This window comes from Pelodiscus sinensis, chromosome 5 (genome assembly GCF_052426305.1).
Source record: "Pelodiscus sinensis isolate ZL-2025 chromosome 5, ASM5242630v1, whole genome shotgun sequence".
Taxonomy (NCBI): domain Eukaryota; kingdom Metazoa; phylum Chordata; order Testudines; family Trionychidae; genus Pelodiscus; species Pelodiscus sinensis.
Genome location: NC_143056.1, coordinates 65,012,281 through 65,026,226, shown reverse-complemented (window position 1 = coordinate 65,026,226; position 13,946 = coordinate 65,012,281). Strand labels below are relative to the sequence as shown.

The 13,946-nt window shown below is 43.4% G+C and overlaps 1 protein-coding gene across 1 annotated transcript in view; it reads left to right on the top strand.

The window, feature by feature from the left end:
• SPTBN5 (spectrin beta, non-erythrocytic 5) overlaps positions 1-13,946 on the top strand; it is a 134,888-nt gene that overhangs the window by 96,949 nt on the left and 23,993 nt on the right. Inside the window, 9 exon segments of the mRNA XM_089778512.1 lie at positions 294-440; positions 1,794-1,931; positions 3,265-3,521; positions 3,699-3,885; positions 6,387-6,599; positions 9,572-9,768; positions 10,732-10,936; positions 12,018-12,212; positions 12,973-13,128. Coding sequence (XP_089634638.1) covers positions 294-440; positions 1,794-1,931; positions 3,265-3,521; positions 3,699-3,885; positions 6,387-6,599; positions 9,572-9,768; positions 10,732-10,936; positions 12,018-12,212; positions 12,973-13,128 — 1,695 coding nt within the window.

The following is a 13,946-nucleotide window of genomic DNA, read 5'->3' as shown; positions in this document are numbered from 1 at the left end:
TCCTACACACATGTGCGCACCCTGTGGGAAAGGGATAATGCCACTGTGTTTAGGGTCATGTGAGCTAGACAGAATATTAGTGGCTGGAGATACAGTGAGGAACTCCTTCAGGTAGACAGGAGGAGATTGGGGAGGCATGCAGAGGAGAATTCAAGGGAGAATTTTTGTTACTCTACATAAACCAGCCCCACATTTAGATATGTTAAAGGGGATCCTAGAAAATGAGATCTGAGTAGCTTAAAAAAATCTTGTCTTCTTCTGTGTCCTCCCACCTGACCCTCCCCACATCCAAGGTGGCAGCTTGGATAAATGAGAAGAACAGTATTGCTCTGGATGAGAGCTGGAAGGACCCGAGCAACCTGCAGACCAAGCTACAGAAACACCAGACTTTCCACGCAGAGATCATGGCCAACAGAAATCGCATAGACAGCACCAAGGCTGTAAGAGACGTGGGACTGTTGTGGGGAGTGGCAGGAAAAGTTCGGCCAAACAGAATCTTTGAATCACAAGGATATTAAACAAGATGGGGCACTCGTGAGCTCCAGGATAAATTAACTTAAGTTCTACCTGGCATTGCCTCACTTGATGATCTACAAAATGGATGCAGTAATTTTACCAACTTGTAAAGTGGGCTTTGACATTTAGTCTTAACAGCCTGGAGCATGTCAAATCCAGGGTTTTAAGAGGCACCAAAAATGTAAGGGGAATTATCACTAAAAATGGAACATATTAAGCTTTGGCAAGGTATCTCATACAACCTTTAGATGGAGAGTCTTGGAATGCTTACGTGTATGTTTATTTAACTTAAACTCAGTTCAGCAATTGTTGTTGCACTATTCATGTACAAGACGCTTTACATTACAACATACACTTCAGAGTTAAGAGTGAGGTTTCAACCCACGTTTATCTCTTTGTGCCTGAGTATTGCAGTATTAACTGTTTGTAGACCCCTGCAGGGTGCAGCTGTAGTCTTCTCTGAACCGCCTGGATCATGTGCCTTTAAAACATTATTTGAAATGATCTTATAAAGATAGTTTTTGACTTATTGTGTAGAGGAAAATCTGCACCTGCAAATCTGTTATGGGTTCCTTCCTCTCCCACTTCTCCCATTTGCATAACTAAACAATGCCTCTATTTAACTTTAGAAGGATATAATACAAACTTGCTCATGGGCTGAGAACATACCTGCAAAGTTGCCAGCCTGCTGGATGTTCTTCCTCCCCTTCCCCATCTAATCTATAAGCATCTGAAACTGGAGAAGTATGATAGAAATAGACAGACTCTGATTTTATCATACAGTACACAAGGAGGGCCTGCTTTTAGCACCCCCGGGCATTGATGAGAAAGGAACTGGATAATGGGCATTTACTAATGCCATGCCAGCAAATCAGATTCAATATCAGTCTGTTGTGTACTCTCACCTCAGATTGGTCCTCTGCCAGGAGACTGTAGTGTGCTTTTGTAAATCAGTACTGACCCCCCGGACATCCTGTTGCAATAAGTGGCTGGCATGTCAAATAGCACTAGAGACCTGAAGTCTGGCAAGCTCAGCTACCATCCCATCCCCAGCAATAGTGTTGACTTAAGATAGTTTTCTTCTATCCCCACCAAACCTCCTGTGTTATGTAAAGGGCTACTAAAGATTATAAAAGCAGGTTCTCACTCCCAAGTGCGTACACTCCCAAGTGGGTGTTGATAACCATAATCAAGCACACGCCTTAGAAGAACAGATGGCACATTATGAAGCAGTGGGCTAATAGAGAGGGTGGTGATGTCTGTGGTCTTTGCTGTAGGAAGGAGAGAAGATGTTGCAAGAAGGACATTACGTTCCTGAGGCCATTCAGTCCAGGCTGCAAGAAATGAAAGAGCTCTGGGATGAACTGCTGCAAAACTGCAATGAAAAAAGGACCAAACTACAGGATGCCTACAAGGTAAAGCTGGGGACAGGTTCTGCTGCCATTTCCAGTGACAGAGCAAGGCAGCAGTGCTAAGTCTCATCTATGTCCTATTGCCTCACATGCACTGTTGCACCAAACCACTGGAGCTAAGGAGTTAATCACCATAGCAAATAACAAGCTGCACTGAATCTTGCACAAAGTGGTGGGAACTCTAAAGGAGAGAAGTCTGGGACTGCTTCTATATTCTCTTGTGGTGTTGCTGAATGGAAGCTTTTGTTTAGGGCCAGAGCTCCAGAAAAGGATGCTGAGCAATATGTGCCAAAATATCACATCCACCAGCAGCCCTGGGCATGAATCATAGAATGGGAAGGGACCTCAAGAGGTCATCTAGGAAAATCCCTTGCATTCAGTGAAGGACTAAGGATCACTAGCCCATCCCTGACAGATGTTTGTCCAACCTGCTCTTAAAAATCTGCAATGACAGAGACTCTACAACCTCGCTGGACAATTTATTCCAGTACTGAGGACATGTCACTATTGGCTAGATCAACAGGCAGTGATCAATCCATCACTGGGGTCAATTTATTATGTCTAGTAGATGCAATAAATTGACTGCTGAGCACTCTCTCATCGACTCTGATACTCCACCAAAATAAGAGGAGTAAGCTGAATCAGCAGGAGAGCATCCGCTGTTGACTAACCACTGTGACGATACCACAGAAAGCAGATCTAAGTGCATTGACTTCGCCTATGTTACTCACTTAGCTGAAGTTGCGTAACAGGTCGACGGCCTGTGGTAGTATAGACAAGGCCTGATAGTTAGGAAGTTTTTTCTTATATAAAACCTTAACCCAACCTTTTTTCCATTTTAGCCCATTTCTAGTTCTATCTTCAGAGGTTAATGAGAGCAATTCATCTCCCTCCTTCTTGTAACAGCCTTTTATGTACTTGAAAACTGTTACCACATCACCTTTCAGTCTACTCTTCTCCAAACTAAACACACCTGATTTTTTCAGTATTCCCATACAGGTCATGTTTTGTTTTGTTTTGTTTTTTTTCTCTTCTCTGGACTTTCTTCAGTTTGTCCACATCTTTCCTGAAATGTGGCACCCAGAAATGAACACAGTACTCCACATGAGACGTAGTCAGTGTGAAGTACAGCAGAAGAATCACTGCTCATGTCGTGCTTGCAACACTTCTGCTTATACTTCCCAGAATGATGTTTGCTTTTTTTCTCCTGTTAGTGCTAAATACTTGACTCATATTTAGTTTGTGATCCTCTATGATCCACCCCATCCCAAGTGAGGAAGCTGGCATTTTTTACCCCCTAAATGGCTGCTGACATTTGCTTCCTGCCTACCCTCAGGCCCTGTGCTTCCAGAGGAGTGTGGAGGACATAGAAAAATGGCTGGGAGACGTGGAAAGTGAGCTGAAGGCTCCAGACAATAGCAGTGACCTGCTGGTTTTAAATAGTCTCCTGAAGAAACAAGAGGAACTGGAGGAAGATATTGCTAGCCATAGGAATCGGCTACAAGTACTTGTGGACACAGCCCAGGAATTCCAGAAAGAGAAGCATTTCCTTGCAGATGAGATACAGGAGAGGGTCAATCAGGTGGTGCGCAGGTATGTGAGTGCCCATTTTGTTTCTTTTTGCCCCCTTCTATCTTTCTCTGACCTCCTTCTCCTCTCTCTTTTCTCACTTCCTCTCTTTTTCCTCCCTCCCTCTATAGCCAGTTCTCCTGCTTGTGTTAGCTCAGTATCTCTCTATTGTGTTAATCTGGTTCCATTTTAAATCTGCAGGTACAAGCACCTAAGTGAGCCACTGCAGGAGAGGCGTGGGAGTTTGGAAGCAAGCAAGCTGCAGTACCAGTTTTTCCAGGATGTTGATGATGAGTTGGCCTGGGTTCATGAGAAGCTCCCCTTGGCTTCCTCCAAGGACTATGGCCAGTCCCCAGCAACTGTCCAAAGTTTACAAGAAAAGCATCAGGTAAAATAGCACAGGAACCATCCACACTGTAAGTCAAGCAGGAGAACATGGGATGGTGCCTGTGCACTTACAGCGAAACACTTGATCACCACTCTGGGTGCAGCAAAATCATCACTTCTTCCAGGGATGATTCTGACCCTTGTCTCAGAAGGGTGCTTTGTAATGAGCAATTCTGCACCTTAGTAATGAACAAGACTTCACCCAGGGCATGGTAGAGTACCCCTGCATTGCCCTTTAAGCACCCTATCCCTTTGTGAAAGTTATTGAGCTCTGATCCTGGATATTGTAAAATCTATTTAGTATTGCAAGCTGCTGTGTATGCTGGCATGGCTTTTCCAAGAAACATGCATCTATAACAAATGTCCCAAAGAAGTGTTTAAAAACTCAGCAAATGCATTCAGCGTATATCAGTCTTCCAGATGCCTGTAAGGTGAGGGAAATTCCCCTCCTGCACTGTTTGACAAAGTAAAACATGATTATCTTTATCTTACCATCATTTTAGTAACAGCTTTCAAGCTGACTACTAAGATTTTGCAATGTTTAGATGTGTCATCAGAGACCAGCAGAACCTGGAATTTTGTCATCTCCTATACTAATGAAACAGCAGCTGGATCACTGTAGTTAGCTGTGGAGGCCGCAGGTCTATTGAGAATAATCTTTGCCTTCCTAATGTTTGATGTAGATTTTATTTTGAATAGGGAGCGGTTAAAACACACAAAATAGAAGATTTATAGCATTTTAAGAACATGCAATTGGTGCAGGAGGATCATTTGTTCATGATGGAAAGTTGGAGCTACATTATTTTTGCATTTAGACTCCTGTTTAGAAACATTCTGAACCAACTGACATTGTAAGAAGGTAGGTTAGGTCCCTGAAGGAATGAGCGATTGGGGTTGGTTTAGCCAGGAGAAGGAGTTTGGGGGGTGGGAGGGACTGTGGTGATGCTGTCTTTAACTGCAAAATTCTCCAGTACTTCCAGTGAAAGTGATATTGGCCCTCAGAGCTTTTAATTCATATTTCCAGTTCTGAGTCTTTTAGTTACTACAGGCCACTTGACATTTTTACATTGGCTGTGGGGGAGTGGCAAGGATCTTGTGTCAGCGATCAGGAGCCACACTCTGCTCTCCTGTGAGATTAGTTTCACCCCTAAAGAACACTGCTGTTTTATTTTTAGTCTTGATCTGCCAAGTTTTCAAAATTCAGTCCCTCCTTTACTAGCACAGAAGAGTAAATATGATACCTGCCTCTGCAGTGTATATTAACATGCATCTATAACAATCGTGCGTGTGTGTGTGTGTGTGTGTGTGTGTGCGTGTAAAAAATGTAGGGTTTGTATACACCACCGTTTTCATTTGCTGTGGGTGCAAATAAAAGAGCTTTGAAAATATGTCCCTAAATATTAAATAGTTGAAGCTCTTATTCACATTGCTGCCTTATTTTTAATTCGCGGTACAAACTGTTTGACACTGGATTCTGTTCTGCTGGTGTCAGACAGGGTGTCACTTTTCAGCAACATAGTGGCTGCCTATGAAATTACTCAGAGGAAATAAAAGTTAAGCTTCGAATCAGGGCCCCCATCATTCACAGACACGTGATCTGCCAGTTGAGCTAAAAGTATGTCTCCTTGCTACAGAAGGAATCTCTTCTATTTAGTGTAACTCAGATGTATAACTCTCATTCCGACTCAATTCCACAGTCATTACCACTTAAGCAATACTATTTCCTCAGGCTGGAAAATGCTGGGAAATATTTTGCATATGTAGGGTGCTGTCATTTTAACACCTACAGAATGCATGGTACCCTTAACAGACAAGTATGAAGACCAAGTCCCTGCCCCAAATTAAATAAGATCTAAATTACACCAGTAAGACAGGGAAGAACACCATTGGGGAAGGGGGAGTAATGTACATGCATAGGAATGAACTGAATTGGTTTGACAAACATTGGAAGAGGGTGTTGGGTGCTGGTTTGAGTAGTTTGCATCTCCTGCCATTATCGCCTTACCTTGATCATCGATGTGTGTTCCTGTGATTCTTATAAATGCCATTTTTGTAAAGCTGTGTATCCTGGAATGTTGCTGAAGAGCTAGAAACACCAATTAGCTGCTAAACTGATGGAAAATTGGGGCAGTTTCCTAGAAGTTCATTAATTAACCCATGAAGTATGGCATGACCATGGATTCAGGTGGGTATTTCAGGTAGTTGCTCCTGATAACAAGTACTTGTGCTTCAGGGTCTTTTACCTCAAAATCTTGACAAAGTTTGGATCAGGAACTGAACTTGGCAGCTTTTCTCTCTTTCTCTTTCTCTTTCTTTTTATTTCACAGGCCCAACAAAACATTTGGTCCAAATACTCCTTGGTTTTCAATGATTTCTGGTCTGGATCTAAATTTGCAACCTTGGCCCCTTTTGTAAAATGTGAAAACCAGACTCCTAAATGCAGCATGTAAGTAGAACAGTTTCAGTTGCTTACATTCTGGGGCTCTCATTTGTGCTTTCCAGAACCTGGAGAATGAGATTAGCAGCCATGATGCTCTTACAAAAGTAGTAATCAGCACTGGGCAGAAGCTGGTGAGGGGCGGACACTTTGCCTCCCATGAGATCATGGAACGTTTGAAGAAGCTGGGCACTTTGGTAGAAACCTTGAAAGCTGAGGCTCAAGAGAGGAGAAGAAGACTCATGCAATCATATGAGACCCATCAATTTCTCAGTGAGGTAAGATGCGTTATAAGTGCAAAAATTATGAATTTGTCAGGATGCAGACAAACTAGATTTGCCAATAGATAATAGAACCCCGTAGAATAAGTCCTTTTTATTGAGGTCAGGGAGCACTAGCTTACTAGTTTAATGCTGGGTTCTTTTCAGGTCAGCTTTCAACTTGAACTGCATGTCTCAAATCAGGATATTTGCTTATTCTTAATCAACTACCCATTTATTAATACTCCCAGAACCACATAACAATAGAATCAACAGTTCACCACTCAAATGTACACACAACCAATTCTGTCCATTATACACACACGATAGTCCTGAAAGCAGTTATCACTGACTAGAGTTGAGGCTCAACAGTTCTATTGAAGTTCACTGCAAATTACCAGATTTCTTATCACCAACAATTTTCAATGCTTTATTACCTAAAATGGGTATCATACTTCCCAGGATGCACTTGTCTTTAAGGCAGTTTGGAGAGCATGGATACTTCTCTTTGACTGGACTGGTCCAAAAATGGACAAGTTTAGAATATTGAAAGTAATTACTTAGAGTTATTGCTTTAAATCTCTCTAGCTTGGACTTATAAAGGAGTTAGAATCTAAAATATGGTTTCATGAGGTCTCACGAGAGTGTAGACCCAGCAAGATAACCTACAGGTATTTTTATTAAAGAACATGTAACCCAGAGGCACTGAGACCACTGACAAGGGAGAGTGAAGTCTACACTACAGCCTTCGCTGAGAAGAAGTTGGCCTTTAGCTTCTGCTGTAGAGGCACATGACTTTAGCTCCTAAGTTTGCACGTTGAGTCTCTCACGCTGACAACAAAGGTCAAGTTTACAAACAGAAAGGGGAATACAGTCTTTGAGATGAAATCTCGCCAATTCCTCTATAACGGGGGAGAGTCCTTCCACATGTCAGATTGGAATGTCACTTGCATTTGGGATTCTGCTGCTTGTTCTGTTGGGTTCAGTCAACCCCCAAAATGCATGGGGGCCTCTCTTTACACATCCTAATATACGGACTCATTGGAGGGGGGTCACACTCTCATTCCTACTGACTCTCAGTCTAACTGTAAAAGCGGCGAGGAGTCCTGTGGCACCTTATAGACTAACTGAAGGTTAGTCTATAAGGTGCCACAGGACTCCTCGCCACTTTTGTAGATTCCAACTAACACGGCTACCCCTCTGATACTTGACAGTCTTAACTGCAGTCATGTCAAGTGAGTCCTCAGATTTCAGCTCTTAGTTTCTGCTTCCACTGGCAACCAGTAGTTGGCATTGGTGTATAACAAGTTCCCTTCATCCTTTTCTTGTCAGAGGCTTCTTAAGTCTGAGTCATTTCAAGGATTTTAAAATTTGCCCCCTACTGTCAATCAGGATCTTCCTTTTAAGTGATTTCCCTTAATGTCTCTTAATGTCCCCTTGTTAATGTCGTTCAATATTTCTCCTTCCTTGTGCCAGACAGTTCCTGTTACTTCTAGAGTGCAATATTATTTACAATGAAAACCAACAATCTTCATAACCTTCTAAATGTGGAGGACATGCTCTATGTATTCTTTGAGTATACTAAGCATTTCATCTTATTTAAGACTTACAATAGAACAAAAGGCCTTTTCCACATACAGAAGGATATAGATCTAACTCACCAGGCAAACAAATGTGCAGATTTTAATTTGGGGAGAAAGACGGATTGTTCATGGCATATTATATTTAAAAGGAAACAATGTATAGTTTATAATTTGGAGTGAAACATATGGTTGGATTTCTTATGGTAACAGTTTGTGCAATTTGACCTTCACTCTTGCAGCCACGTTTCTAGTTTGTTTAACTGGCAGTTTCCCCACCCATTTCTCAGGGGACGGGCCATTTTGCAAAGGAAAGCAGAGTACAACTCTTGTTTGGTAACTTTAAATATGTTAACTAGTTTGGGAAGGAGAAAGGCATTTACAACCATGCAACTAATGAGAGATTCTTGCCTTGGTGAATACCAATACCCTCATTTCGCCATTTTAGTTTGAATAGTTGGAGAGGGGAATGCCTGACTTTGGATAATAAGTGAGTCTTTAGACAAAGCATCTCTCATGATATGAACCATTTTCTTATGGTCTTCATATGTGGACCCTATTTTGGGATTAACAGAATTGGATAGGGTTTCTAATTTTTAAGGCCCTGATGGAAACAATACTTATTAATTATTCAAGGTACATCAGTCCCATATATTACATCATGCAGTCCTGTTGGAATTCTGCAATTGCTACATTTAGAGCCATAGTAAAATTGCAGAATTCCAGCAAGAGTGCCACGAGTCTCTCCTGCTGTCCTCGCTTGTCCAAAGGATCATGTGTGGAACTGCGCCTGTCAGAGGCTCTGACACGAGTTGTTAAAACTGGTTGTTATGCTGGGCAGAAGGCTCATGCGAAGCAGTGTTAGTCAGGTTGAATGCAGATACTGAATGAAGCAGGCCTTTGCCAGCCTTCTTGGCTCTCAGCAATTGTTGAGCAACACCACAGGTCAGATGTCCACAGTGCTAGCCTCAGCCACTGGTAGGCTGTGGGATGTTTTCTTTACATTGACTGTCCTCAGACTCAGCCCCCTGCAGCTCCCAGAGGCTACCGTTTGCTGTTCCTAGCTAATGTGAACTGTGGGAATTGATGGCCAGCATGTCTATGTGGCCTATGCTACTTCCATGACAAACCACAGTCAATGGGAGCTGCAGGGGGTGGGTGGGTGGGACTGTGCCCGCGAATGGTCAAAGTAAATAAAATGTCATGTGGCCTGCCAGCAGATTCCCTGATGAGCCACGTGCCAACGGCGCTGACTCCTAGTTTAGTGTCTCAATTTTCAGTGTGAAAGCTGCTGTACTGTCCTGCAACATCCCATCTAAGTCGCTGTCCACTATCATCTTTAGTGCTCTCCAGGTTTCTTTCTCGTGCACAGACAGCTGAGTGTCCAGTTTACCCCTGTATTTCCTACAGCTTGTGGAAGCAGAATCCTGGATGGCAGAGAGAGCGTTCATCCTGGATACATCTGACTGCGGGAAGAATGAAGAATCCACCCAGGTGTCACTTCGTAAACTGGAGGCTACCAAGCTAGATGTGGATGGATTCAAGCCCCGAATTGAGAAGCTTCAGGAGACTGGCACCAAACTAATAAACAGTGACAACCCAGAGAGGTAGGAAAATAAAACCGGCTTGCTATTGCACTTCTAAGAGAAACCCACTAGAGAGGTACAAACTGAAAAAAGCAGCCCTGCTTAACCATTCAGTGACTCTCTCAGAAATACTGTTGGCAGGAGACGTTTTAAACCTCTTCCTTTCCCCTTCAGCAAAAATGTGCCTTTTCATGATTGCCTCTTATTTAGAGAATGCAACAGAACCACATAACAAGCAACAAAAGATTATAGACCTTTGTCTAGTTTCTCTGGCCTTGCCTGCTCCCTAGGGTCATTCCTAGAGGGGTGTGAGGCTCAGGATAATCCTGCTCTGCTCTGCCCCCCACCAACCTCCACTCCAGCTCTTCCCCCAGGCTTTCTCTCCTGAGCAACACTGAGAACCAGCAGAGCAGGTTGGGGCCAGGTCACTCTGTTTCCCTCAGTCACCAGTGAGTACAGGGGCAGGCCTGACCCCTTCTGCTGGCACCAAGCCCCCTTCTAATTGATCAGGCTGCCTTTGACCCCATGCTTCCATATCTCCCTTAAACGTGGAACCCCCTGAAGGGTGGGGACCAGAGCAGGTGCCCAAAATTGTCCTATGGATGGGACAATTCTGCTATTCCCAGCATTTCCCGTCCAGAGTCTTTTGTTTACAGGATCTGTGATCAGCATGTCTGGGAAAGCAAAACAGTCTTCTTCACAATTCATTACTTGTCTCTTTCCAATGTTTTTCTGTTGGGGGGGGAGACTGGGAAAGAAGCATTCTCTGAAATTTTATTTTAATTTCCTATTGGTTTTCTCCCTACTAGCATAATTCACCCTACTACTAGATTCTTCCTTTTCCATGTATTTGGGTTGCTACAGGTTCTGTTTTGGTAGCCCTAGAGGGCAGCAGAGACACTGTACAAAGGTAGTAGCAGAAATTGATTTTACTGGCTAAATACTCTGACCAGTGACGTGGCTGCTGGTTGTTGTTTTTTACAGTTCAACCATGCTCCTGAAGCTCCAGGCTGTCCTAGAAAACTTCAAGTCTCTGCTACAGAAAACCGAGACCCAGAGGAGATGCCTGCAGGAACAGTACCAATTGTACCAGTTTGAGAGAGAGATCCAGTTAGTGGGTGACTGGCTTTCCAGCAGACAAGCTGTGGCGGAGTCAGATGACTATGGGCAAGACTTGGAAGAAGCTGAGGTAAAAAGCTTCCTTTCTGGCAAAGCAGGAAGGTATTAGCTTTACAACACATGTAGCAAAAGTCACTGCAGCTCAATATACAGACAGAAATTAGGCAAAATCAGGTTCTCTCTGTTACAAACATTGGGTCTAATTTCTGCCTGGTTAATATTTGTAAGGTTCTCTAAGACAGTGTTGACCAGAGGAGAAAGTTGGGGCAGCAGAAAGCTGTTACCTCCTCTTCTCCTCAGTGGCAGAGAGCTTTAGAAAACCAGCATAACTCATCAAGGGGCCTAGCACTAGCTAGAAAGGGCCAAAATCTGGAGTTCTGGTTGTAAATTGAAGCATCCCTCATGTAACAGCCTGAGAGCAAGCATGGACAGGCCCTCCAATGGAACACGGGTGGGGGGGGGGGGGGAGAGCGACAGCTGCAGCTGTCAGATTCCCTGGCCTTTTAAATTGCTGCTAGAGCACGTGCCGCATGCTCTGGCCAGCTCTGAGTGCTGGGAGGGAGGATGGTGTGGGGTGGTGCACTCTGGACAGTGCTGTCCCTGCCCTCTGTGGGCCTGCCCCTTCTAGGAGCACACATTCAGGCCTTCCCCCACCTTGCCCATGGGCCTGGCAAGTCTGTCAGCCCCCCTGAGCATCCATACCTCTAATTGTTTATCCCAGCACTAATCCCCTTTGAAGAGACTGATACAGACAGAGGGGGGTAATTTGTAACACACAGGATTTGGTTCATTGAATGTATACGTTCAACAACCTTTGCATGTGGGTGTGGGAAGAGGCTGAATTGTTTCTTTTCCTTTCCTGTTGTTGGCTTCTTGCTCTTGGTGATGTATCAGGCCATTAAGGAAGTAGGTGATCTTCTCTGTGTGACATAAGATGTTGATTCCTCATGGTAGGAGGGACTTTCTTCTGGGAATGAGAGGAGGAAATCAGGGCTTGTTAAGTGATTTACACATTCTGGGATAGTTTTGTAGGACATAATAGAGAAGTGATCAGTTCTCTTTGCCTCCTTCATGGGGGCCAGCACAGGTTTGAGGTTCTTCATATTTGAATTCTGCTCCTCCACCCCTCCCCCCACATCCTTTTTCTGCAGATACTAGAGACAAAGTTTGAAGATTTTATAAAGGAGATGAAACCTCTAGGACATACTAAGGTGTTCGCAATAAATGAATTTGCATCCCACCTGGAGAAAGAGTGCCACAGCCAGATAGGAGAGATCCAGAAGAGGACCCATCAGGTCAATGATACATGGGAGAGACTATGCCAAGCCATCCAAACAAGGACAGAGGTAGGACACCTGTACAGAAAGAAAATGCTCTTTGAACCATGAAGCTCCTGAATGTTCTGACTTCCCTTTCTGACTCATCAGGCCAGTGTCATTGCTGTTCTCGGATAGTATTTGTTGTAACAGCAGAAAGGGTGTTGCATACAGGTTCAAATATTGCCTTAGCTTTTGCTGACCTGTGCATTCTACTTCATGCAAATGGGTTAATAGTAACCTGTTATTACATATAGAACATCTTTCCCTCTCTCCTTTTGCCCATTCTGTGAAACTGAAATCTAATCACCTATGGTCAGTCCTTTATCGCTTTTCGTTAGAATGAGTTTTAGGTCCAATCTCCTGGCCAGTACCAACATATTCTGCCTCCTTAAGCATCCTGAAGCTTCAGATCAATATGGTAACACAAAGAAGAGGGCCCATGACTTTACCCAAGTATTTGTCTTTGGTATGTGCGCAAAGTGAAATGTATGATGTGCCCTTAACTATTAATTTCCTTGTTAATCATGTGGGTTTAAATGACATGGCTTATCTTATCAGCTTTATCTGTTTAAAAATGGTTTATTGATCTTGGAATAAATGTAAATTTTCATTATGATATTTTTAACCATGTGCCTCTGTAGAGCTCCGAAGCCCCATATTGTACATCAGTGTGTCACTTTAGGCTCCCTTGCATCGGAACAGAGTGTCTCCTTGCACAACGGGTGTGCTGCAGTGTTGTGTTCTAAGGATGCTGTTGCTAGTGAATCTTTATCTTTTTTTTCCCCAGAATTTAAGAGCAGCTTTGCAGGTTCACAAGTATGACCATGATGTGGATGAGCTAAAAGGGTGGATGCAGGAGAAAGAGGCAGTGGTGGATATAGACGATTATGGATATGACCTGCCAGGTGTGCAAACCCTCCTAGGCCAGCATGAAGGAGTGGAGGTAAGTGAGACAGCCTTGAAAATATAAATGAATAAAACCAAGAGATATATGCCTGGCTTATTAATATGTTGGGCTGCTCTGTTTACACATATGAATAATGTGTTTGATCCATTACTGCAATGTCCATGGTGCCACATGCAAGAGGCCTACCAGCCTGAAACAATATTATTACTATTTGCGGTATTTTTCACTTCTCCTAACGGACTTCAAAACTACAATTATTTGAACTTGGAGTGGAATTTTAAAGCCATAGTTTGAAATGGATGCAGAGTCTCTAACACTAATACCAGTGACTGGACTCTGCTGAGACTGCCAGCTCATTGCTGGAAAAGAGTCTGATATTTTGTTGCCATTCAAAAGGCCTGTGTTGAATTCCAGGATGTGACTGCTGGTTCCTATGGCCAACAGGAAGTATTAGTCCTGTGGAAATAACTCTCAGCCTCAGGGAGAATGGTGAGCCTAGATTTTGCTGTATCCAAATTCCATATATTTCTACTTAAATGAGGTTGACTGGCTCTGGACTGGGAGCAGACATCTCTGCCGGCTGGCAGTAGGTGTCTACAATGATTAGGACAGATGAACGAGAGGTTAAAACAAAGGAGCTAGAGAGCATGAGAATTCAGATGATTCCTAAAACTCCCAGTGGGGTGCTGCAGTGGTAACAGGGAAGAAATATTGGGGGGTGTTCTGAACAGGCAGGACTTCCTCAAAACAAAAATAAAATACTACATTTTGGAAAGTACGTGTTCTGCTGGGAATTGCTGCACACTCGTTTTCTTGTCTTTTTCTCTCTCTTTAATCCTCACCCTATTCCTTCC